General features: G+C 54.5%; 1 protein-coding gene across 4 annotated transcripts; it reads left to right on the forward strand.

The window, feature by feature from the left end:
* The first annotated feature begins 766 nt into the window (after nucleotides 1-766).
* DCTD (dCMP deaminase) lies at nucleotides 767-25,094 on the forward strand. 4 transcript variants are annotated; one of them, XM_045821397.1, is made up of 7 exons: nucleotides 767-1,010; nucleotides 2,546-2,589; nucleotides 2,716-2,830; nucleotides 3,118-3,253; nucleotides 20,510-20,626; nucleotides 21,917-22,013; nucleotides 23,496-25,094. In XM_045821397.1, the coding sequence occupies exons 3-7, from the start codon at nucleotides 2,723-2,725 to the stop codon at nucleotides 23,518-23,520; spliced, it is 483 nt and encodes a 160-aa protein (XP_045677353.1). In that variant the 5' UTR covers nucleotides 767-1,010; nucleotides 2,546-2,589; nucleotides 2,716-2,722; the 3' UTR covers nucleotides 23,521-25,094. The 4 variants fall into 4 exon arrangements, with proteins under 4 accessions (XP_045677353.1, XP_045677352.1, XP_045677349.1 ...); XM_045821396.1 differs by having other exon boundaries at nucleotides 771-1,074; nucleotides 23,442-25,094; XM_045821393.1 differs by having other exon boundaries at nucleotides 772-1,010; nucleotides 23,442-25,094.
* Nucleotides 25,095-26,076: the final 982 nt, after the last annotated feature.

A 26,076-nucleotide genomic window follows, 5' to 3' on the forward strand; every position in this document is an offset into this window, starting at 1 on the left:
GAATAATGAAGTTCGAGAAAATCAGATTTAGTTCCTTGGGGCGTATGACTTCAGAAATATCACTGCAGGTCTTTCTTTTTTGACCTGGGCCACGTTCTTCTGATCTTTCAAACAACTGTAACAAAACAAGCAGTTTTATAGCTGGCAAATGTTATCGGGAGACTACCAAGGCAGGTGTGCAGGCGGTGGGGGTTGCGCGGGGGCCGGGGGCGTGGGCTTCAGCACGCATCTCAGGTCCTTCCACAAAATCTGAGTGGAGACGGTAGACTGTCCATGCAAAGCACAAATGCAAATGTATCTTCAGGGCAGAGCGTGCAGTGCCGCATACAAGTGCGAAGCTGCTGCTAGGGGTCAGTGTTCCCCGCGAGGACAGAGCAGAGCCTCACAGTGGGCCCATCCATTCCAGGGCCCCGACCAAGTCTCCTCACTTCCTGCCTCTGCAGTTTTACTGCACCGGGACTCGTTCGGATCTTATTTTATTCACACATTGCACATTCGTAATTATTGTGAGAGCTTTTAGCTGGCGGTAGGTTCAGGTGGGGAAGAAAAAAAAAAACACCCCACCATCAACAACAGAAACGACCCACCCCTCAGATTCAGAGATCTGAAAAATGCAACGGTTCTGAAGTCAGATTCTCCGAGCCGCCGCCAGCAGGCCGTCCCGGCGCCACCCCAGCTTCCAGGAATGCGGCAGAGGCTCCGGGACCCGGGGACTCCTGTAGGCGGGGCCACCGCGCGGGTCCCGGGCCAGCCCCCTCCCCCCACCCCCGCCGCAAAGTCGGAGGCAAAATCTGCAGGTCGCCGTCCAGACCGAGTGCTGAGCGAGCTAACTTTGCAGCCGGGGCCAGGGAGCCGAGACGATCCCGCCGGGCGCGCACCGCCCTGCCCGGCCGGCCCCCTCCGCAGAGCGCGCCGAGGCCCGGGCCGCTGCTACCTTCCGGCCACGCGGCGGCCCCGCCTCCGCTCCCAACTTCCTTCCCCGGTGTGGCGGGAACCCACGTCGCGTGCAGGTCGCTGAGCGGGGCTGGGCTGGAAACGCGGACCACGCACCACGTGGCGCGGCCGGAGCGTGGGGTGCGGGGCGCCGGGCTTGCAGCCGGGCTGGGGGGTGCGGAACCCAGGGCTGCCCTGCTCTCCGTGAAGACGGCCCGGCTAACTCCGTGGCGGGCAGTGTGGCCTGTGGGAGGCTTTCCAGCTTGGGGAGCTGAGAACAGGGTGGACGCGGGACTCTGAAAGTGACAGTAACTTCTGGCGCCCGCGGGTGCGGTGGGGATACTCCCGGGATAAGAATGGAGGGGGGTGGAGGGGGGTGGAGGGGTTCTGTGGGGGGGGGGGGCGCGGGGGGAGCTAGGGGTACCTCCCTGAATGGATGTCTTCTCTCTTTCTGCTGCTGGGTTTGGGGCATCTGGGAACATTAACCCAGACTTCAGGGAAAGGGCTGGTGGAGGGTAAATCCCTTTTCCACCCCTCCTTCCTCTCCCCTCCTCCTGTGTGGGGGTCGTAGGCGTTTCCCTGGCACCCTGCAGCGATTATGATGCCAGCCCTTTAGCCCGGGTGGTAAATAGGTCCAGTCTGTAAGGGGCCTTACAGGCTGCTCAGAATTTGGGCCATGTAGTCATTGGGTAATGCCGGTTCCAGGCCCCACGTGTTCATGCATCCCAGTCTCAGGCGCAGGGAGAAATGCTCACCTTTTTTTATCCCAGATTTCTGGGCCTTCTCCAGGCTTCTCAGTGACACTACCTACCCCATTCTTGGGTTGACCTCCTTCCTTGACCTTGAAAGGGCCCCTCCCCTACTCTGCTGGAGCTTTCAGGGGCTGTCCCCTTCAGGGGTTCTCCCTGCAGGAGGGTCAGCCTGTGCCTGCCCACCAAAGGCCTGTTGCTAAAACCTTGCCTTAACGACAGCATGCGACGCTTTTCATAGTTCGCCCTGATTTGATTCACTCAGCACTCAGAGTTGATGACTGCCCTATCTGGGGAAACTAAGGGGAAAGGGAAGGGACAAATCAATCCAGTTAAGGTCAGCACTGGGGCAGTGCCAAGTAATAACCGGTGTGACGTAGGGTGAGTTACCCAAGTTCCCACAGTCTCTAAGGTGGGGTGCCACTCTCCACCTTAGCTGGCAAGGAGGCTGTAGTGAAGTTATGTACATAACCTTCAACACTGTCTGCAATTTGTGAGCTGATCAAAAATGTTCTCTTCCCCTCCACCTCCGCCCCACTCGTCCTGGCTCCCTGTTATGAGGGAGAGGGCTGAGGGATGAGAACAGTTCGCAGGGCAGGCATTTGTAAGACCTCCTGTGCCAAAGCAGTAAATAGATGTCCTATTTGGGGACATGTGCCAAATGCAAACTTTTCAAATAGTAACTTAATTTCTTAATTTTTTAAAAAGATTTTATTTATTTTTAGAGAGGGAAGGGAGGAAGATAGAGAGAGAGAGAGAGAAACATCAATGTGCGGTTGCTGGGGGTCATGGCCTGCAACCCAGGCATGTACCCTGACTGGGAATCGAACCTGCGACACTAATTTCTTAATTTTTTTTTTAAGACCAGAGACCGTCTGGAGTCCATCTTCTGTGGTTTTTCTGACTGGTAAGTCTAACCGAAGTTTCCGAGTTGGACGATGCACGGTGCGACTGTGGCTGGGTGGGACGTTGGAGCAGGCTGGCCCCAAGGCTTTCTCCCCTGCGGTCGCATCGCCTTGTGCTTTCCTTCCAGATCCAGCATGAGCACCGTCCCCTGCAAGAAACGGGAGGACTACCTGGAGTGGCCTGAGTACTTCATGGCCGTGGCCTTCTTATCGGCACAGAGAAGCAAAGATCCAAATTCCCAGGTGCATGCGCTCTCTGGGACACTGTGCTGTGTCCCCGCCTGCTCGCGTCTTCCTGTGAAAGTGATCACCAGGTGTCTCGGGTACCTGCCCTGGGGCCAGGGGTGCTCTTCCTTTGGCTCGTGGGAACTGCCACGGAAAACAGGCAGGGAGACAGAGCTCTGAGCCCCGCCTCCCCCAGACGCTGCGTGTCCTTTTGGAGTCTTCGGGTCTCTGGTTTCATTCACCACCTCTCCGGGGGCAGACAGGCCACTCCAGGTCACCACGTCTTTGCTTGTGTTTCCCTGCAGGTTGGAGCCTGCATCGTGAACGCGGAAAACAAGATCGTGGGCATCGGGTACAATGGCATGCCGAACGGGTGCAGCGATGACCTCTTGCCTTGGAGGAGGACGGCGGAGAGGAAGCTGGACACCAAATACCCTTACGGTAGGACGTGCTCTGTGGCGGAGCCCTGGTGAGCACTGACACACAGCCGTGGGTCGGAAGGCACCTTTCCCCTCTTCGGTCACCGACAGCTAGAAAGAAAAAAAAAATTTCACTGAACTACCCTGATTGCCTGTCCCCATCCCGGACGTTCCAAAGAGAGCCAGCAAATGGAAGCGTGGTGGCCGTCACACAGCCCGGCCCCAAGGGTCTGGGGCTCTGCTGCCTGCAGTGCGCCTGGTGAGCTCCGCTGGTGACCTGCCAGGCATCGGTGGCTGGCTTCTGGGCAGAGCGCCACCTCCCCTGGCTGAGGACTGTGAGTGATGATGGTCCTGCAGGTTGTGTCTTTGCTCCCTGGAAGCGGAGCCAGCTAATCAAGTACCGGCCGGGGCTTAGCTCTGATGAGAAGCCGGGCTCCTTCGGCCCCTCTGCTACCCTGGGCAGCTGGCTCACGCTTGTTTCTGGGAAGCAGGCCGCACACCCGGAGCTGGACCACGGGAGATGGATGCTGCAGCCTCCTCCTGCTCCGGAGTCTCTGCAGTCGCAGAGCGGGCTGTGGACAGACCACAGGCCAGGTGGGCGGGACTGGGCACCTTCGGCCTGGCCGTCTGTTTTTTGTCTCTTTAAATCGGGGAAGGATGCCTGGTATAACTTGCTACCTATCTGAGCCCCAGGCGGAACCCCTTCAGAGACTATCTGGGAGGGACAAGTCACAGCTTCCCTTTACAATCCCTGGAGATTGTGTAACTCGTGCTGTAGAAGAGGCAGATTGGGCTGCATGCATGGGTGCTGATTTTTCATAACATTGGGGCCCGTGTTTACATCTGGAAGTAAACAGGCCGGCTCTGACCTTAGGTGGACTAAGGCCATCCTAGAGGGAAGAGTGTGTCTTCCGGAGCGGGGTTCTGGGCGTGTTGGGGGAAGAGCTTTCGCTCTGTCGACTCTTCCCTAGTAGGCTTTCCCCTGGGGTTTTTTCCCTAAAGAATTCCAAGCCCCCTGTTAGCCTAACTTCCATAGTTTACTAAAGGCCTTGGACCTTGATCATGGGACATAAACCCCACACATTTCTTTGTAAACTGCTTCAGGCAACTGCTCTCTTTTGGAAAGAAAAAAAAAACATGCCCAGCGGAGGGGGAGGAACAGAGGCACGAGCGTGGGGAGAACGACAAAGCACTCGGGGTTCTCAGGGAAGAAGACTCAGTCGGGGATGAAGGGGGTTTCCCAGGCAGAGGGGTCCTTCGTGGGAGCAGGCAGAGCGGGGCCCCAGCCGGGAGGAAGCAGAGCCGTCTGCTCAGCCTCCGCTTCCAGCCGAGGGGGGCTGGGGAACGGAAAGAGGGGCTCGCGTATTTTAGGAACTTTCTGCCATCTGATGTGATCGTAAGCTTTCGAGGGTAAGAAAGAAGTGGAGCGACTAGTTGTTTGTGGGTGCGTGCAAAGGCGATTTTTCACAGTGCCTATTTCCAGTGTCCCGTATCAGGTTGCAGAATGAAAGGGCCCCCAAGTTCAGGGTGGGCACTGAAATGGGCGACTGCCACTGTCGTTGCCTCCCGGGGTCCAGGCAGGGGAACCTCGGTCCCGGCGCCGAACCTCCCTGTGCAGGAATCCTCAGGGTGTCGGTCTGTGGCTGGAGTGCCGCAGAGGGGTCCCCGCTGGTCACCGAGCAGCTCACCCTGGGGGACCCATGCGGTCCTCCATCACTCTGAGCCCCAGGCAGATCGGCGGTGGCACCGTCGCAACCCCCGGCTTTGCAGTGTCCCGGAAGCTGTGTAGTGGCTGATTTTGTTTGTTCTGAGACACTGCCTTTTGTCTGTAGTCAGAAAGACAGACTTTCAGAGCTCCTCTCCAGAAGGAATAATAGTAATAATAATAATAATAATAATGAAACCCCACACAGGCGTTGGTCCAACCTCACTGATTGTCTTTCATGGAATGGTTGCTGAGGTTTGGGCGCTGGCTGTCTGTCTGCGTTATTTCTTCCTATCCGTATGATACCTCTAGGTTTTCAAAGCTCTTTGCCCTCGCTTATCAATTATTCCTTTTACAGGTAGCCGTGTTAGCGTGTGGACAATTTTCTTACATGAGAGTAAGCTTGTAATTTGATATGCCATAAAAGTCACAGAAGGCATTACATGGTTCTTAAAAGGCATTTAGTGTTGCTGCCACCATAAGACACACGGAGGCGGCCTTTCCGTGGGGGCGACGATGCTGGGCTCTCACTGCACGCCCCATCTCGTCTTTCCCGGGGGTTTCGGCCCGCAGCGTGGCGGTGCGCGGCTAGGTAGCCTTGGCTGTGCTACAAGAGGTGTTCGGTGATCGTTGATGAAAGACGCAAATTCTTTTACTTCTGTTTTAAGACTCCAGACTTAAACAAGAAGTGCGAGGGTCTGGAGCTGGGGAGGCCTCGCCCTTGCTTTGCTCGCTGACGGTGTGATGGCGGCTGAGCTGCTGCGTCAGGAGGGACGGTGACGCCTACGTCATCGCTGTCAGGGAGCTCTGGAGATTATCCCAAACTCCAGACCAGGGACTCTTCAATTCCTCCGAGTCTATGGGACCCTCTCAGAAAACATCCCGACCCCCACCCACGTCAGGCTGGTTTAACTTAGTATTTTTTTTTTTTTGAGTAAGAAAATCCGGGATGACAAAAAGGTACTTGATAGCAGACACAGTGGCATTAATGTCGACTTTATTCAACAGCATTTGGGTGTGTTTGGGGAAGCGTATTGTGTGCCGGACTTGACGTTGACGCAGCCTGCGCCCCCTGTGCCCCTGGCACAGCCTCAGTGGTCCTCGGGGTTCTGTGCCCACAGGGCCCCAGAGCATAAAGGGACTTCTGTGAGGCCACAGCAGCAGGGTGACACCTTCCGATCCCAAGCTTGGCACTGTGCGACCCACCGGGTCTGCCCTGTGGGGTTCTTCTGAAGTGTCGCCTGGACCCTAGCTCCGTGGGCCACCTCTTCTCAGCTCATGGTGCTCCTGAGCGGATGGAGGCGTAGGTGAAGGCACTGTCCAGAGGGCAGGTGCCCGTGGGGGTGGCCTGCAGCTCGCATGGGGCAGAAAGGCATGTGCACGTGGCTGGCTCTGACGTTTCCCCAAAGGGGGGCTCCCGCTGGGCCCTGGTAGGGTTGAGTTTGGTGGTAGTGTACACAGCGTAATTCTCCGTGTTCGTTCTGTACGTGCAGAAGTCGTTCGTCTTGACTGACGCTTTGTGGAAAGGAGGAGGCCTCAGTGTTACAAGTAACAGAGTAGGAGACGGAGCGTCTCCCGGCTGTGTCTCTGGAGGGAAACTTTTAAAAGGGTGTTTCTGTTCTTCCAGCTTCAGGATCAAAACTTCACGGAACGGTTTGATCGTAATGTGGTAGGAACACGGATAATGAACATTTCCCCTGCCAAAAAGAAACCGCTCTTCACCCCATCCTCTTCCCGAAAAATCCAAAGGAGGGTGCAATGTCAGTAACGTCGAGTGGCAGGAAGAAGTCAGCACTGTTACAGTGGCACCTCTTCACACGGATTGACGGTTAAACCGGGAAGCAGCAGATTTATCTAATTTACCGTAAAAAAAAACCTCTGGAAGCTTCTTACTTTATAAGGGGGTGGTGGTGAAACCCGGGATGAAGTATTCGGCTGATATTGTCAGTTCCTTTCTCTTTGTGAAATGCATCGGCGTGAGGCACGTGTCATCAAAACACGAAGTTTATAAAACGGAGGTGAAATACTGCCGGTAATTCAGACACCGCGATTTCCCTGGGTTTTTGTAACCCATGTTGGTGACAGGGTTTGCAGCCGGGAGCTGGAGGAGCAGCAACTTCTTCCATCCCCCAAAGCCACTGCTGAAGTTAGCGTTTCTGACACAGTGTGTGCTGTGCTCTTTGTCCCGCGTGTGTCTTCATGGCACACTGGTCCCGTGGGTTGGGCTGGGGAGGGACCAGGTGGCCTCCTCTCCATCCAGGGATGCGAGCAGCCAGGATCGCTTTGCCTTTGGAATCACTCTCCTCTGTCGTGGAGGGGACCGTGATCTTCCTGTCCCGAGGGTGGGCGGTAGCCACGGCGTAGTGTCATCATGCAGAATGGACACGCGGGGCTCTCCCCAGCGTGGGCCCCTGTTTCCTCAGGGACACTCTAAAAGGCCATCGTGCTGGGAAGGAAAATGCTGGAATTAGTCAAAGCGAGAATTCAGCAGGGCAACGTTCTGCCAGTGTGTGGCAGTGCTCCTTTAAGGTTTGTATTTAAGTGCAGCCTTTCTCTTTCCTAGCCAGCAGCTTGTGGAGCATGCGTAGATACCGGTTCAGGGACTGCTTAGCTGGTCGCCTTACCCCCTCGAACCCGGCGTTTTCCTGAGACTGCCACGCAGGCGATCCATGTCTTTGGCATCTAGAAGATCTAGAAGGTGTCTTGAGAAACTAGTTTATCAAGAAGTCAGAAGGCTGATCCTTCTTAAGCTCTGACTTTCTCACAACTTTTAAGAACTTCTTAGTACTTAAGATCCAATTCGCTCCTGCAGCCAGCTGGAAGGGAACGCCTTCTGGTTTTGTTAGGCAGCTCCGTGGGTTTGGTGACTTCTGTTTCTTTTCCTGCAGAATTCTGATTTCATGCACATCTTCCCACCACCCCTCTGCTGCCTGGCCAGCCCGTAGTTGTGGCCGGACAGTGGGTCAAAGTGGCGGCTTTGTGCAAAATAGCGAATGTAATCCATGGAAAACTGTTGAGCAAGTTTACAGGGAGGATATAAAGTAGATGATTTTTGTGAATCGAGAAGCAAGCTCAGGTGTTATTGTGTGATGTTTTAGATGAACAGGGCACCATGACAGCTTATACGTGAGGCTCCCCCCCAAAAAAAAAATATTAACCAGTTTGACAGAAGCATATTTCACTTTCAGGTATAACTGTTTATAAACAGTTTCTAGAAAACAATAAATAATGATTTTGGGGGGTTAATTTACTTGATTTTTATGTATTTTAATCTATAGCGTGAGGGCTAATTATTATTATTTTTAAAAAGATTTTTATTTATTTATTTTTAGAGAGGGAAGGGAGGGAGATAGAGAGAGAGAGAAACATCAATGTGCAGTTGCTGAGGGTCATGCCCTGCAACCCAGGCATGTACCCTGACTGGGAATTGAACCTGCGACACTTTGGTTCGCAGCCCGAGCTCAATCCACTGAGCTACGCCAGCCAGGGCTGAGGGCTAATTATTTTTGAAGAGCTAGAGGTTCCTGTCTTACTCAGTTGCCAGGAAGGACGTGCCGTAACAATCCGTTGCTCTGGAGAGCAGGTGCCGGAAGCGCTGAGGTGCTCCCCGGTGGGATCAAGCCTGCCTGTGAAAAGACCCGGGTTTGTCTCTGTTCTGAAAAGAGCCAGTGTACCGCGTGGATATCTGTGATAAAACGTAAAGTAATACAAGGCTGGTGATCCCCGAGTCGGCGGTCAGAAGTGGCCGCAGGGATCTCTGTCCGGCCTCTCATGAGCAGAGGTTTGTGGAGAAATCAGCCTCCCTGGTGAAACTGCGGGGCCACGTTCTACCTACTGCAGACTGTAGCACGTGGGCAGTAGTCCACAGTAGTGACCTGAGTGCGGAAGGAGATTCCTGACGGTAAAGGTCGCTTCATTTGCGTAAGCCCAGTGAGTCTTGGCTTGGACACTTGGGGTCACCGTGCGGCAAGCTGCGGGGAGCCCCCGAGAGCGGTGCGCCTCGTGGCCTCCGTTCTATTGATTAACTCGCAGGATTCCGACCGATCTTCTCCGAAATTGGCCTTAACTACTAGTTGTGCTTTGACTGTTTTTCAAGAATCGTCCTTTCATAAGCTTTGTTAATACTGGTATTAAAGTGGGATAGGTCACACTGTTCGCTCCCTGAAATATGCATTAAAACCTGGTTCCTGGAGATTTTTGCAGGGATTTGTTTGATTTTTACTTTCACCGCTTAGGGCTTTTGTTTCCTGTTTGCATGGGACTGTACGTGTCTTTAATAGGCATGTCAGCTAAGAAAAGCCCCATACTGCAAAACACTGCGATGGCCAGATTCAAGGGAGAGAGTCTGGACTGGCCCTGCAGACCCTGGGTCCCCGTGTGGCATGTTTATACCCGGTGATCGATCGTGGGGTTGTCAGATTCAGGACCTGCTGTTTGTTTCTCAGCGTCTTTATGAAATAAGTGGTCACTGGAGGACGCCTCCAGTTCTCGCATTCTAAGGACAACATCAAACAATATGGCTTTGCTCGCACTGGATCTGGGCAGTGTTTCCCTGTCTAGGGGTGTTTAGTGGAGTTCTAGAAGCGTCCTGGGTGAAGGCTCAGAGCTGAGAAACCTGTGGGTAACAGCGGCCCAGAGAGTGTGCGTCTGGGCATGGGGACAGATTGATGGACACGGGCGTCATTCCCGCCCTCCTTAGAGGTTCAGGTCTGCTCCCGTGGTGAGAAGGACTCAAACCAGACAGAGATGTACACCCGAGAAGGGGGGGCGGCTGGGGGTGTGCGTCTCCCCACAAACAGAGAGATTAGAAGATGTCGGGTGAGAAGATGGCTGGAGGAGAACAATGAAGAAAGAGACCCGTTTCTAAGAACGAGAGAACGGGTGCCTGGAAGAGGCACACAGAACTCCTTGGAGACAAGAAGCGGTGCTAGCAGCCAGTAGAAAGCAAGGAGTTGCAACGTCCTGTGGGGACCTGGTCAGTGTGACCACGTTCGTGGACACAAGGACGCCTGCCTGGCGTCGGGAACGAATGGGAATGAGTGGGTCCCGGGGTAAAGGGAGCCTGTCGGGGTAGGGAGGGCGTGAGGGTGTTGGGGCGGGAGGCACCCACCCCCTGCTCCGCCGTCGGGAGGCGGCGCCAGCCAAGGAGCGGAGGTGTGAGCTTCATCCCTGCCCTCCATGCCCATGATAGATGCCATAGTAAATCTGAAATATTGAATGTGATAACTGAGCATGAATTTTTAAATTCTGCAATTAAAAGGCTTTGTTCAAAATGCCATTAAGTTTGAGTTTAGGTGAAAAAGGGGGAAGCAGAATTCCTCATTGTCGGGTTTTTTTTTTTTCCCTCTGTGAGTTATAACGTCTTAGGAATTGAAATAAATGCCGATGAGTCATCTGTTCTATCAGCGCGAGTCGTCTGTTGGAGTTGGGGGCGTTCTCGAGTCATCTGAAGAGTCACCGGGCTTCCTTTTCAGAAGTGATAACTGATGTTGTAGTGCATCCCACTTCCCCGAGGTCGTCCACCGGTCGTCATCCATTCACTCAGCAAACACTGACAGGGCATCTCTCACATGTGTCCTGTGCCCGGTGCTCTGCAGGGGTGCGTGCAGTGGCTGGTGGCCGGGTTTTCTGGGAGTGTGCAGCCTGAGCGTGGAGGAGGTCGACAGTGGTGGAACATAGTATCGAATGCTCCCTCCCGAGGAGGTGACTTCTCAGCTGAGGTCTGAGCGGTTGGATGGGTCTCCTCAGGTCAGGTGGGGTGCACGGTGAGTGTTCAGGAATGGGAAAAGCAGGGGAAGGGCCCTGCTTTTGGGTGAAGGCCCTCAGGCAGGACCTAGGCACTAGGATCACTGTGGGGTCAGAAAGAATTTGGCTCAAGTTAGCGGGGGAAGCTGGAGCGGAAGGAGCGCTTGAGGGCCTGCAGGGTAAGGAGTTCAGGTTGCAAAGGTGAGGTTGGCTGTGGGTGGGAAATGGATTGCTCCGGGCGCGAGGGGTGTCTGGCTGTGAGGTGATGGCTGCAGACTGGGTTGGGGGTGGGTTTGGAGGGGCGAACTGCTGGGGATGGAGAGGGTGGGTGAATGGGGGCTGTATTCTGGAGACAGCATCGAGGGGGCTGGGTGATAAGCGGGGGAAGGGAGATGGACTCCCCCAAGAGTTCCTGCCCAAGCACCTAGGCTTGGGGGAAGATCAGGGAAGACCCGGGCCCCTGAAGTTTGGGAGTTGGCCAGCGCCCCCGGGAAGGGTCCCAGGTGATCAGGTTGGGTACAGGAGTGCGGGGAAAAGTGTAGGCTGAGAGGTCAGCTGCTGCCTGTTTGACGTCTGGGTGACGTCAGTCCCCGGGAGAGGGTGCGAAGGCCAGGCCTGATCCCTGAGCTCGGCAGGGGGCGCTGTGGAGCACAGGGTGGTGGGGCAGGAAGGAGGGCGTGGCCGGCGCGGCCGCCCGCTGCTGAGAGGTCTGTGGGGACTGACACTCCCGTGGGGTTAGCAACACGGAGGTCACTGGGCAGGGACCCCAAGAACTCGCACAGAGAGGCCGCCTCGGGAGGGAGGCTGCCTGGAGCCGGTCGGAGCCGGAGCAGAAGGGAGTGGGAAAGGTGTTTATGGATCCGGTTTGTGATGAGAGCGGGAGCGCGGGGGTGGCGGCTGGAACGGGAGGCGGGGCGAAGAGAAACGTGGGGGGGGAGAACCTGGTGCTTTCAGGCGATTGGTTTGTGTTTGCAGCCGAGGTTTGTTTGCGGATGGGGATGAGCCAGTAGAAAGAGAGAGCGAGCGCTGGACAAACAAAAAGGGGGAGAGGCAGAGTCGTGGAGGACGTGGGCGGGGGCGGGGGCGGGGGCGGGTGGCACGTTGGTTCGTCCTAGCCACCCCGGGTAGGGTGAGGACAGCTGGCACGTAGGTTATGGAGTCGCAGGTGGGGTACGATCCAGGACAGCCTGGCAGGGAAGGGTTGTCCGCTGAAACGGGGTGAGCAGGCGCGGACACTGGGGAGAAGGACACGAGATTGTCAGGGGCGGTGGAGGGTGTCCTGGGAGTGTAGGGCGGCGTCGGGAGCCGACCTCCTCCCAGAGTCCCAAGTGAGGTCACTCTCGCCCCGTTTGCTGCGGCGGAGCGGGCTCAGCCGGAGCCCGGAGCGCCCCCTGTGGCGCTGGAATGAATTGGACGCAGGCCCTGACTCACCTCTGGGTGCCGCCTCGCCCTGCACCCGCTGTCAACACGAGAGGGAAGCCTTGAGCCCTTTCTCCTGGGCATTTGCGTTACGAGGCTGTGAAACCGGGATCAGAGTTCTGTTCTGTGGGTGCTGCTTTTAACACACTCTGGGCCTCCAGGAACAGCAGGAGGGGACTTGGGCATGGCTCACCCGTGGAAGAAACACAGTATTTCCACGCCCTCCGCCTTCTGACCTGATTGTGTGCCCTTAGCACATAGGGGAGCAGTGTAATTAGAGTTCTGGGGGCTTTACTATCAATAATGGAAACGCTGCAGTCAGAAATCTCTTTAACCCTGAGCACTACCACTGGGGCTAAGTGGCTCCCCTGGGTGCCGTGAGTTGCTGCCATGGGCCTGAGCAAGAAGCAGCAGGGAAGGGGACAGGGGGTGGGCACCGGAGGAGGGGAGAGAGCGGGGACAGAAATGTCTGTTCTCCCATGGGCAGAGTCCCGCAGCCCAGGGCCGCCCGGCGTAGGGGGGCAGGGGGGAGAGGTTAGGGGGCGCTGGCACGTGTCGGGTCCTCCTCCTGCCCTCCGCTGTCCGAAGATGCTAGTCTCCGTGAGTGTTCTCCGAGGCGGGCCTCCTCCTCCCCATTTCTCAGGCCGGGAGACTGAGGCTTCCCAAGACCCAGGGTCGCAGACTCGCGGGTGGGGAGGTAGAGCCGCCGGAAGGCTCCGAGGACTGGGTGTGTTCCGACAAGGCCCACGGCTTGGTTCCGGGACTGCAGAAAGGACGGACACCTGTGGGGACAGGCCATTGGCGGGCGGGGCGTCACCTGGAGGAGCCCGGAGGGCCTGGCTGCGTTTTCCGGGAGCAGCTCCTCCTCCAGCCCCCAGCTCTGGCCAGAGTCCTTCCCTGCGCCTTTCCTTCCAACAGAGACCCTTCCCTGGGCTCCGGCCGGGAACAGAACGGGCCAGAGGTTTTCCAGGCACGGGGCTGCCTTCCTTTGCTTTGTCACTGTTACCCGTCTCCAGTTCCCCACGCACACTGGCGCTATAATAGATCCAACTGGAATGGGTGCCCTCGGCGCCCGAAGGTGGCGGGCTGTTACTTTGTCTCCTGAATAGAAAGGCCATCCACTGTGCGCAGGGTGGGGGGCCAGGGCCCTGGGGCTGGGTTCTGAGCGCAGGGGGTGGTGTGGTTGGGCGTGCTTCTCAGGGGCGGGGGGCAGAAGTGCTGTCCCCCATCAGCTGCACCCAGGAAGCCCCCGTCCCTGACTCCCCAGCTCTCCTGCACAGACAGGACCCACGGGGATGAGGCTGCTCTTAGAAAACCAGCCCGGGTCTGGGTGTCGGTAACACGGGCTTCGTCTGCAGAATTCTTTCCAGTTTGTGACGCTTTTTCCGGCCATTTTTCTCATGTGCTCTCTCTGTCACCTCGGGAGGTAGGAAGGGAGGGTGTTGTTATTCCCAGCAGCATTTGTAGCTGAGCGAGCCTGGGACTCGAACTGTTGTGGAGGCAGAGGTTTAAACTCCCTTTGTTCTGAAAAGCCATTGATAATCCAAATATATTTTCCTACAGGACCAATGTTACCTGCACATTCAGCTCCCCGTCTCCTACAAAGAGTGCACTTGACCCCTGGTTTCCTGGGTTTTCCCTGCCCTTCCCCTCTGCCGAGGGCCTGCTTCCACGGGGCCTGCAGCTTTCCTGCGGCTCCTCCGTTGTTTCTGAGCTCACGGCCTGTCACCTGCCTGCCCCTGCAGCTGCAGCCCTGGGAGCGCTGCGCTGGGGCCGGGGGATGTCGCAGCTGGGTCTCATCACTCCCCGTACGTACATGGGAACCGTCTCCAGTTCTAAACCCCTTCCTCTCCCGGCTGCAGCCCAGGACAGAGGATGCCCCTCTGTCTGGGGAGCCACGAGAATGAAGTAGGTTTTGGTGCATGCCAAGAAGTTGCCAGGAGGGGAGACTGTGGTTGTGGTGGTTGAGGGGGTCCCTGGGGCAAGGGGTGGGGAGCAGAGGCTGCTTGGGGTTGCCCCGGAGGAACCTGGGATGCTGGTTTCTGCGTCGCCTCTGCCCTACCCCAGCTGTGTGTCGGGTCCTTTGGGGACCCAGATAATGAGTCCAGTTGCTACTTCACAGGTGTGGGCGCTTCTTGGAGGGGAGACCAGATAGAGGAGGGGCAGTGTTTGGGGCCAGCTCTGGAATGTCCACTGTGGGGGTTGGGGTAGCTGTGATAATGGACATTTTGGTACCAGGGAGGGTGCTAGAGGCGGTGGTGGGTTGGAGGGGCTTACATTCAGAGGCTGCCCCCTTGTTAAATGATCAGCCTGAAGGGCGGGTGCTTTGGACGCTGGCAGTGACTTATGAGGCTTTGTCAGGATATCTTTCAACAGCGAAGAAATTAGTCCTTGAAATTCCATTTTAGCTTCCGAAGCTGTGAAAGTTCCCTAAATGGATCTGAGAGGAGAAAGTGCATGCCCCCCCAACCCCCCGCCCCGGTGTGCATCCATCAGGCGTCTGTGGGGCACCAGGGGCCAAGGAGGGGGTGCCCCTGCTCCGAGAGATGTGCCCGCACGTGGCGGCTCTGGTACCTGTAGGACCCCAGAACTGGAAACACCTAGACCTCCATTTCAAGAAGGAATGACAGAAGCTTTGTCATCAGAACAGAAATAGACTTTCTTCTAAACATTAACACTGAGTTATTTTTAAAAGTGCACAGGTCGACCTTGAACTTGGGTACCCATTTAATGTCAGTTATTAATCGCCGGCTGAAGCTTCTCACCTCTCTACTCCAGAAGGCCGCGAGCAGACGCTCCCGCGCCCTGGAGCCCTGGCCCCTGTCTTGTCAGTGAGCTGAACTGTCTGTACCTTGAACGTGGTGGCCATGCTGCCCAAGAGCCTTCCCGGCCCCCCTGTCGGGGTCAGAGGCGCCGCTGTGTCCCCAGAGGCGTCCTGAGGCCTGTGCGGCACAGCCTGGAGGCGCTGGCAGAAGGCAGGGCAGGTCTGGGCTGAGTGGCGACAGGTGCTCCTGGCCCTGCCCTCTGACCTGACCCCAGCCGAGCTGCCACTCCAGACTCCCCACTTCTCAGCTCGGCCTTGGCCGAGTACCCCGCAGGCCCGAGGAGGTCATTGTCTTCAAGTCCGACACCACTAAAGACCAGGAGTTTTATATCACCTGGAGAGTTTCTCTCCTTGGAACTGAAACTTATATTTTCTCGGGCCTCAGCCTTTCCCATCAGGGGCTGGGGGCGCCCGAAGGTCAGTGGCGGGCCGTGACACCCTGCTCCTGCTAAATTATTGGTGCAGCCGCTAGCCTTTGGTGAGCGTTACTGGGGGCCTTTTTTAAACCTATTCAAGTCACCTTAAAAATAGTACTGTCTGAAATAGATATTGTATTATAGTCTTATATCACATGAGATGAAAGTCACATTTATAAAATGTTGAATCTCTTACATCTAAATCTAAGCAAGGATGGAATGTATCCTGTTAATTTGTCAAACTTGTGGAGAACCGCCTACACAAGACAGTGAGGATTAATCAAGCCCCGGTAAGAGGGCATTTGAAAAATACAGTTTTCTAATTATACAATCTCTTCTCCATGGTCCAAGGTTAATGCAGTTCTGCATTCTGACAGTTAGTAATAGAAAAGGAAAAAAAAAAGGACCAAAGCCTATGAATTGTCTTATAATTACCTGAAACAGAGGTGCTCCTTCTGGCAGCGAAGAACTTTACAAGTGTTAGCTGATTATTTTCAGCATTTGATATTTTCCCTCTTAAACAAGGTTGAGAATAATTAAAGAGTTTTGTGTCACTGCTTGTGCTTAAATGACACTTGGAGTATTCGGAGACTTCTTGAGCTGGTTGCTTAGCCAGTGGTGTGTAAGTCTACGTAAACAGTTGGGAAATTTGCCCCTTTTTGGACACGTTAGCTCTCTTGTTGAATTACGTCCTAGATCCTGTGTCTTTGGAGTCCCGGGTCCTTCTTCCTACTATGAATGTGAAAACGATACGCATCTCAAAGCTACGGTGAGGACCATTCTCCACGGTTGGCTTTTGCACTTGTATTTGTAGCCCTTGCTGCATGTATTCTGGTGCAGTGCAATCCAGAGGATAGCACTAGAAAAAGGCACATGTATTCTTCTTGCTGTTTCATAGTCAGAAGAGTTGGGGCGATGACTCAGGACACCCCACAGAAAGGCCCGAGGAGGAGATGGGACTGACTTCGGGGTTGGAAATGTAGGCTTGGGCGTTTTACAGCTAGGCCTGCTGTCTGAGAATGGAGGAAGGGTTGCATTAATCCATGAGCAACACTGACCCTTGGGATGTGCCCGGGAAGCGAGGGCTAGAAAGGACCCATGGAAGGGACGGACCCCAGAGACTCGGGTCCTCCTGGGAGGGTTTAGGCGGAGGAGAGTAACAGGGGAGCAGACTGAGGCTTCAGGTTTCGGTAAGGGTGTCCAGGGGTGTGCTGGGACCAGCTCACCGGGGCAGAGGCGCATGCCTCTTCCCAGTTCCCTGTCACGGTGGGAGCTTGAGATTGGCCGTGGGGAATGTTTATACCACAGAAACTGGCAGATGCAAAACATGGGGACATTAAAAAAGAAGTTGGTTGTAAACATGGCTAGGGTATTACAGAGGTCCATGGGTTCCCACAGAGTAGTGTTTCTGAACCTTTTTACGTGACAACTTGGCAAACCTAGTTGTCCTGACACACACACACACACACACACACACACACACACACGGGACAGTTGTTAGGCGCAGGACCTAACCTTGCTGTGTGGGTGTATTCTGATCTCAGCCCTTCTCTTTCCATTAAAAAGAGCTGGGAAACGCCGTTTTTAATGCATTAGACTGATTTCAGTTTGAGATTTGTTGAAAAGTGTTGTTGTGGAGACAGCTAGAGGTTTGATGTGCATGGCAAAGTCAAGAGACGTGCCCTTGGCCATGCACGGGGCAGGAGGCTCCTGTTCTGTGGTCGGAGCCTCTCGTTCTGTGGTCGGAGCCTCTCTTGGAGAAGGTCAGCTGTTCTGGAAGACAGAGGAAGGGAACAGGGCACCTTAGGGAAAAGCTAAAAACCAGACTTCTTAGTGTTTTTTGAAGTTGCGTTTGGCCAGCCGGTGGAAGAGCAGTTTCTGAGAGAGCATTTTCCCTGCAAACCCAGAGAGTGCTCCGTGCCCCTTGTCTGGGTCACGCTGCTTCCAGGGGCGGAGCTGGGCCCCGAGCCCCGGGCGGCCTTCTGTCGCGGGTGGAGAGGGCAGGGCCGGGGACCGCTCGGCCTGCGGTCAGGCCGCCCGGGCTTGGAGCAAGCCCTCCGCGGGCCAGGCCTGCTCCCTGCCGCGTGCCCCTCGAGGCCTGAAGCCGCTGCGGCAGGTCCCTGCCACTTGTCCGTGTCGGTGGCCAGTCCGGGGAAACGAGGCCCCAGACTCCACGCTGACTGACCCACGCTGACGACCCGGATGGACTGTGGACAGGTTGTTCCGTCCGGTGTCCTCTGTGAGCACGGTCTGGGGGCCTGGGACCTGCGCCCTGCCTGCGACATGTCTCCGGACGGACCAGTCCTGAAGGGAGATGCAGGGCGGTTTGGGAGGGGAGGCCAAGAGTCAAAGCACAGCGGCCGTGGGATCGTGGCCCTGAAAGGCCAGTGGCAGGCCACCAAGGTGCAGCCTTTCGGCCTTCAGGGTCTGGACCGACAGCGGTGGGGTGTTCCGAGGAGGGCGGGCCAGGCTGCGGTGCGGTGCCGGGTGCTGCCCGGGGTGCGGACTTCCCTCCTCCGCCCACCAGATGCAGGCCCGGGAAGCCGGGGTTAACCAGACAGGGTTTGGCGGGCCAGGGGGCCCCAGGGAAGGCGGGAGTGGGTGGGTGTTTGTCACTCTGAGGCCGAAGAGGTACAGGGACGATGCCGAGAAATCAGGTGTGCGTGGAGCACTCGGGCGCTGCGTTTTTCACTGTCTGGTGTGAACACATGACGCTGTGGGTCGTGAGCTGTGTCTCTGAAAGAGCGTGGCGGGTGCCCGACACTCGGCTGGTCACGTTGCCAGCGGACCTCGTGTCTTCCAACGCGAAGCTTTATATTTTCCGTCTCGTGGTTTTGTGGTTAACAGAAAGGAAATCTGTTTATGATCCTGTGTATCATTTCCCTAAACCACCCTTTACCCAGGGATGTTGGATGTTGCCCAAGGGAATCTGTTTCATATGGTAATTTTCTTAACGAATCCAGACATATAATGCTCAATTTTGCCCCAGACTGCCTTGGATGAATTAGAGGATGATCGTTGCCTTCCATGGGATAATTTTTAGAAATTCAAAAGAGGACAGTGTACTGGGTTTCCTAGTGTTTTCGGAGACGCTGTAGTTCTGAATATTAATACCAACAGCATCAAAAAAATCTCTATTGGATGGGAAAGCACATTTTCGGTCTTTGAATTTAAGAGGACCTGCTGCATTTCCCAGTGTCGCCATCAATAATTGGAGTCCTCATTCCCTCCTTTATTTATTCAATAAATATTTAACGCCCATTACGTCCCTGGCAGCGCATTAGACTCTGGGGGAGCCGCACGAACCGAGAAGTCTGGCCTCTGCCCTCGAGGGGGAAATAGAAGAAATGATTACATCTAATTGTTTTTAACACGGAGCGGTGTTAGTCCCCGCTCGGGAACGTCGTGGTCACCAGGGAAGGAAGTGGGTTTAAGGGGACCTCTGCGTGGGCAGCGTCTCCCTGGCCACTGAGCATGGACCCCCCCTTTCCTGTCCTCACTGCCCCCCAGTGCGGCTCGGGGCTGGCAGGGTTCCCCCTGGCCCCAGAGCATCCTTCTCTGATGGGCTGTGATCTGATTAAGCACTGCTTTTTTTTTTTCCTTCAGATTTTCTTATAATGCCTTAGACTGCTCATTTGCACATACGACTAAGACCTCCTAAACTGAGGTCTTCATGGGCTAGAGTGAGCCCTCCCACCCTCAGCTTTCTGCCTGTGGCATCGCAGAGCAGCTGCCGGACACGGGCGCGTGCAGACGGTGGCCACCCGACCCGAGAACGGGAGGTGTGGGGAGGAGGGCGGGCCAGGGGCTCAGTGCTGTCTGAGCCAGCGTGGGCACGCAGCAAAGGCACACAGGCCGAAACGCGTGAGCGCCGAGAGATTAGGCCTCAGCACCCCCCTGGAGGAAGGTGTTGTGTGTAGAAGGGTGGTTCTGGGTGGGGGAGGGGGAGGGAGACCTTCGAAGCCCCATATTTATAAATCTAGGAGATCTGTATGGTTTGGACCACGGCCAGAGAGTCATTAATGCGTTCAACAAACATTTATTTTAGCACTTGTGTGCATAGCGTGCGTTGAGTCACCTTGGGGATGCCGGAGGATTCCTTGAGGCAGTGTTTCCCAAACACACCTGCATGTTGGAGTCCCAGTGGGGAACTGTGTACAGACGTCACAGCCCAGGCCACGCCCCAGGCCCCGTCAGGCTCCAGGTGCGGGACACAGGCCTCGGTGTTTTGGGAGCTGTCCGAGGATTCTACCATGCAGACAATTTGTGAATCACTGTCACAAGGAAAGTATCATACAGTTGTAGGTAATGCACCCAGGAAATGGAATAGCACACGGCGACCTCACGAAGCAGGTGGGAGATTCCAAACTAAATCAGAGTGGCGAACATAGCCCTTCCCACGAGAGGGGCACCCTGTGGATTAGGTGGTGGGCACCCCCAGCCAAGGGGCCTGGGGAGGTGGGTGGGCTTTGACAGGTGCGGGAGAGGAGAGAAGGGTGCTCCCTTCATCCTTGAACTCAGGCAGGTCTGGGAATGACCTTGGATCACCCTTTAGGGATCTTGGGTAGAATGAGCCAGCAGAGCGAGAGCTTGACTTTTCATTGCCAGTGAGTGGATGAATGGTTTTCTTCAAAGAGACAAACTACTGGGCACTCGCCTGTATGCGGGCCAAGGACCGTGATGAGGCCAGGCTGACCCCTCGTGATGGAAGTGCTCAGCTGTATTCTCGGTTCCCCTGCTCTTAAAGTCTCTTCCCGGCCACAGCGAGCATGCCCGAGTGTGCATAGGGACACACAGATGAACCGTTCTCTGTGGGTCATTACATACCCCACAGGCTTGTGGAGCTGTGACCTGTGGTTCCCCTTAGGGCAAGTGAAGGTACTTGACCTTGCCCGCCCCCCCTTTCCTCTCTCCCCCAGGTGCTCTAGGTGCTTACAGACCCAGGGCTGCTGCGGAGGCGAACCTTGGTGCTCCTCAGCGCCCACCTGTCAGACCACAGGGCCCTCATTTGGTATTCTCAGTGCTTCGGGTTTCTCTAATCAGCTCCTTTTTAATCGAGTCTATTAATGTGCTATTTCAGAGGGCGGAATGCAATGCCTCGACACCGCGCGTGAATTGTTCCCGAGCCAGAGACTGAGTGCTCCTTTTTTCTCTCGTTCACACCCACAGTGTGCCACGCCGAGCTGAATGCCATCATGAACAAAAACTCGGCCGACGTGAAAGGCTGCAGCATCTACGTGGCCCTGTTCCCGTGTAATGAGTGCGCTAAGCTCATCATCCAGGCAGGTAGGCGCCGGCCGCTCCGTGCCTCGCATTCGCATCCCGCCTGCTCCTCGCAGCTCCTTGCAGACGTGTGCGATCTTAAGTTGCTATTGTTTAGATCTAAATTAATTGCACTATCAACTTTGCAAGATGCTTCCCGTGTTTTGTTTTTGAATGGTGCCAGGTATTCGACGACTAATTGCATCCTCTGTGATTCTTAGCATGTTTTTAATTTAGTTTGCAACTTCTTAAACTGCAAGCTGCCAAAAAACAACCCAGGCTTTGCATATCATTACTGTCAGTTTACTGTTCTCTGACATATTGTGCATAGATTAGGGGGGAGGGAGGGAAATGAATTTCTGTCAGGGACAAGGTCAGCTGGGAGTCTGTATATGAAATTTTAATTTGTATCTAATGTATGGTGGGTATTTGAGGGCCTAACCATATCTTTGCATACAAATGTCGTGACTCCATCGGTAGTTCTGTAAGTTTTTCTTACCGTAAATCTGCACCCTTGTGTTCTGAATATTTCACTTTTTTCAAATTGTCACACGTGAGACTCAGTTACACTTTATCTCCATAAAACTCTCGGCATGAGATTTAAAGACTTACCACTTTTAGACAGATGTGCGGTTTCCGCGCGCTGTTTGTCATGACCCCGGGCACCTCTGAGCCGAGGCGGCCTGCTGGCGTGGGAACCACAGTCCTGGCGACGGAATTGCGTGGGCCATTCCGGCTTCAGCGCAGAGGCCGCGGCTGGCGTGGCACCCGGGGAGAGCAGCGAGTGTCCCGCGTGGCCAGCTTCCATGCTGACCCTTCAGAGCCCTGGCGCTCACATCCGCGCTGCCCGCGGGGGCAGGAGACCCGGACGCATCTGCTCTCCCGGCGCTGGCGGGAGTGGGCCGCACGGCGGTTCCAGGGAGCTCGCTGGTGTTTCTCCGTGATTTTGGCAGCCCCCGCTGCTCCTTTCCATTAGCTCTTGAGTTAAGAGGAGCTGCCCCGGGAAGAAAGAATATTCGATTGTCCGCAGTAAAGGAAATTTGTTCATCGGATCAAGGCTTGACTACGTGACATGTTTTCATCTTGCATTAGTTTAAAAAAAAGTCCATAAAGACTGGAGGGCAGATTAAACAAAATCTATCCGCCCACCGGGGCCTTGCCAAGGAGAGCGGCAGCTACGGCTTCGTCACTGGGCCTTGCGCGCATGCGCATCGTTAGTCGCAGGCGCCGCCAGGCCTCCGCGGCCACGAGTGGGTGTGTGACAGTGTTTCTGTCCCTGTGCTAACGGAGCTTCTTGCTCTGTTGCCTTTTAAGGTATCAAAGAAGTTATATTCATGTCTGATAAATACCACGATAGCGAGGAGACCATCGCTGCGAGGCTCATGTTCGATATGGCTGGGGTCACCTTCAGGTAAGTGTGGAGGACTGGCTGGGGCAGCGGGGTGAAAGCCAGGCGCAGAGCCGGCTGTGAGCTGGCTGATGGACGGTTCCCTTCGCCTGCGAGGCCGGACTTCCAGCCCATGGGGAGCTTCTTTTTCAATGCGACGGGTCAAGACTTGAAGGATTATTTTAGGGATAGATTTTTTTTTAAACTACCAGCATGAATTTTACCACTCTTTTTTTTAAAAAGATTTTATTTATTTATTTTTAGAGAGGGAAGGAGGGAGAAAGAGAGAGAGAGAGAGAGAGAAACATCAATGGGCAGTTGCTGGGGGCTGTGGCCTGCAACCCAGGCATGTGCCCTGACTGGGAATCGAACCTGCGATGCTTTGGTTTGCAGCCCACGCTCAATCCACTGAGCTATGCCAGCCAGGGCTAGGGGTAGATTTTTAAGAGCAGTGAAAGAAGTCTTTGAAGACAATCTGCCTGACAATTGTACTTTAATATTAGTACCTTTCCAAGGCTTTGACTAATTATCCTGGTTGCGGGAAACTTCTAAAAATTCACGAGTTTTATGATACGAACATTAAACCTTTGTCAATTTTGCAAGCGTGGCAACCACCAGCATAGAAAATTTAGGATGAAAGTAACCTGCCAGATTTGAAACACCACGAGTTCTTTTGACAGCCACATTTTAAATTGAGACTTGAAGTCATTTAGATTTTTATGATGATCTCTGTTAGGCAAAGACTGGGAGGTATGTTTGACTTGCAGATAAGTTCAAACACCTTTGATTCACAGTGGAAACTTCTTTCGAGACAGCAAAAGCTTTCAAAGTGGCTCTTTTACAGTGTTTGCTGCGGTCAGTGGGGAGGTTCTCGCCTTCATCTTTAGGGATGTGGGTTCCAGGCCAGGAGACTGTTGTGTCTTATCAGACTCTAAGTCCACGTTATTTATACAATAACAATTAGATGTAAAATACAGAGTGGGTTTATGTTACTTCTGCATGTTTTTAGAACATGATTTTTAAAAACAACCCCTCACTATACCTCGTTGCTTTTTGCTATGTACAAGAGGCCAAAGAAAATTTAGTGTATTTTGCTTTAGCGTGGTTTCATGCTGGCTGTAGAGGTTTCCCGGAAAATAAGATAAGTCTGGTGGGAAAACTAGTAATCGGATGTCATGTTGTGCAGCTGACTTGTTAGAAATCCTTTGACCTTCCCGTAATTCGTGTGCTCAGCCGGCTGAAGAACCTTGGAGCCAAGCCCGCCCCCAGCACCTGCTTTGGCCTTAGTCTTTTGGGGGCCTTGTTTGTCTCCAGATGGTGCACTGTGATTGGTGCCTGAGTCCCCAGAAAATTTTTTCCTCCCCACCGAAAACGTTGGTTAAGCCAAAGTAAAGAAGTTGCTTTAAGTACTCACTGCACAATTCCATTATATGTTTTGTTTCTTATGTTTAGGAAATTCACACCCAAGTGCAGCAAGATTGTCATTGACTTTGATTCGATTAACAGCAGGCCCAGTCAGAAGCTTCAGTGAGTGCCATCTCCTTGAGCCCCCGCCGGAAGATTGGGATTATCCTCCTCTAAGGAGCTGCTAATGCCTTCCATCCTGAAGGTCCTCATCACTTTCCAGTGGCCAGCACAGCCAAAGCACACAGCGAGAGAATATCAAGCCTCACTTCTCCGACTCTCTGTCCTGTCCCATGCAATCTGCATCTGATTAAGCTCTCGACTTAGGGTTTAAGGTCAAGGAGCCTGTCCATGGCCTGCCTCGGGGGCCGGAGGGGCAAGCTTTTACCTTGGCGGCGCGACAGAAGCGCACCCCCACTCTGTCACCCACTGCCTGTCGCAGCTGCTCCACACGGCTCCATGGCTGGGAGGACAAACAAATAATTGTTGCGTCCCCGGCGGGACGAGCAGGCACACTGATTGGAACATCTGGCCCAAATGAAGCATAACATGTAGTGCCCTTGGGGGGGAGGAAATAGGACCCACGTGCCAGTAGCATTTACAGGATCTGCGGGAGAGAGTTGAGGGAAACACCCGCCCCCAAATCCTAGAGGACGGCACAGCCGTTGCCAGAGTGGGTGGGCGTAACTGCGCTTGGGGTGCTTTCCCTGCTTTTGCCCTCCTGCTCGGGTCTGCAAGTGGGGGCGCACTTGCTTGGCCCCCAGACCACGCCCTGCTGTGGTGGGCGGGGTTGCGTGGCTGGGCGTGCCGTCACGGGTCCTTTCCAAGGCCACTGCGCAACGCAGGGGAAATGGATTCGTCTCCTGTGCGTGAGGTGTGAGGAAATGGAGGCGCCTGGAGGTGGTTCTCATGCACGCGGGTGGGGGGACCTCGCCTGTGCTCCTGGCACCGTGCCTTCCTCCTCCGACACGAGTCGCACCTTCCTGCCACCGGGGCCCCCGGGGGACGTGTGGCTCTCCACGTGTCTTTAATCTCACTTAATTTTTATTAAACACGCTCACTCAGTACCTTTGTTGAGCAAATGGTTCCTTTATCCTAAAGATTATTACTGTTTTAAGGTGCTCTTATATTTTTATGAGGTTTTATTGTCTCTTAGGTTTTGTACTCCATATTCTGGGGCGTGTTGTAATTTGGCTCCTTACCAATATTATTAAGATCTTATTAAAAACCTACCCTGCCGTAGTATGTTCATTTTAATCTTGCAATTATATGCTTGAGTCTCCATTTCTGTCGTTTCTGCATTGTCTGCGAAGCACATTACATGTGTCTTAATGCTTAGAGAGCAGTCTGAGACGCCGACGCTGTGTTCCTCTCCCACGGCCGGTGGGTGGCGCTGTTGTGCAGACCACATTGAAGACAGTGGAAGGTTCTCTTACTTCTCCCTCCTGTGCACCTGCACCTCACCTCGGGTGTGACCATCTGATAGGTCATCAGGGCCACCCGCCGGGTCCTTCCTCTAATACTTCAGTCTCCAGTCTGGCCCTCCCGCTGCTCTCTTGCTCTATTATCTCACTGAATCTCCTCTCCGTGTTTTCTCTCTCATCTCCTCCACACCCCTGGCCCTCTGTCTGCTCCAAAACACATAAACCACATGTAGAAGAAAAAAAACAATAAAGACACTTAACGATGGAAAATACATTAGATTTGTATGTTGCTGCAAATTCTGAGTCGCAAGCCCTGTAGAACGGAGTGTGTGGTTTTTGTTGTGTCACATGTGTGAATACATCCAGCAGTGTATCGAATTTGTTTAATTTCGAGACTCCTATTTTGTCCCATTTTGTTGCATTGAGTCTGAGTGAAAACAAGGAACTGGGGGGTGGGCGGCGAGGAGGTTAGCAGGAAGGGCCTGAGCTGAGAAGGAGGCGTGTCTACCAGTCAGTGGTTGGGTCGTGGGTGGGCGGTGGTGATGCTTTTACTGCAAGTACCCGAGGCTTCCACGCACAGGCTGTGCTGCTGACCTTGACTGTGACTTAGTGTCCTATGACTGCAGTGTAATCATGTCCTCATATCTGGTGTCACTGTCCAGAGCACTCTGCAGGTGTCAGTGCTCCAGGGGCCAGAGGTGGGCTTCGAACTGCTGCCTTGGGGACGGGCCCGCCAGCACGAGGGTTTGCGGCCGTCTTCTGCGCTGCAGGCAGCGCGGGGACTGTGGCGAAGGGAGGCCGTGTCTGGGAGGCGCGTGTCCACCCGTCGATGGCTGATAAACAGCAGTCAGGAAGCCGTCTCCCACTGAACTGCTCTTCGTAGGAGAACCACGTTGGAAAGGCAAAATTTGTGAGTGAAATGACGGGAATTCTGTTTCCCTAACACATTTCATGATTTACTTTTTTACAAGTCTGGCATGACAGACTTATCAAGCCCCAGTAGACCCAGCCATGAAAGGGATCTACTGTATTAGCCATCTTTTCCTGAATTGAAGAGGAAGCCAAGTCAGGGACCAGCGTCCAGAGAAAATATGGAGAAGAGCTTGAAAAAACATGGAGGCTCGTGTGATCGATGACCCAAATGTCCCGTGTGCCAGGCACGGTGTTTGAGCTTCCCATGTGACATCTGCCTGTGGATTAAAAATAGTTAGGCCGAAGAATCAGTTGTCACGGAAGGAACTGAGAAAGCGGGGAGGTCC

This window comes from Phyllostomus hastatus, unplaced genomic scaffold (genome assembly GCF_019186645.2).
Source record: "Phyllostomus hastatus isolate PE091 unplaced genomic scaffold, TTU_PhHast_1.1 phas_scaffold_46, whole genome shotgun sequence".
In the NCBI taxonomy this organism is placed as follows: Eukaryota; Metazoa; Chordata; class Mammalia; order Chiroptera; family Phyllostomidae; genus Phyllostomus; species Phyllostomus hastatus.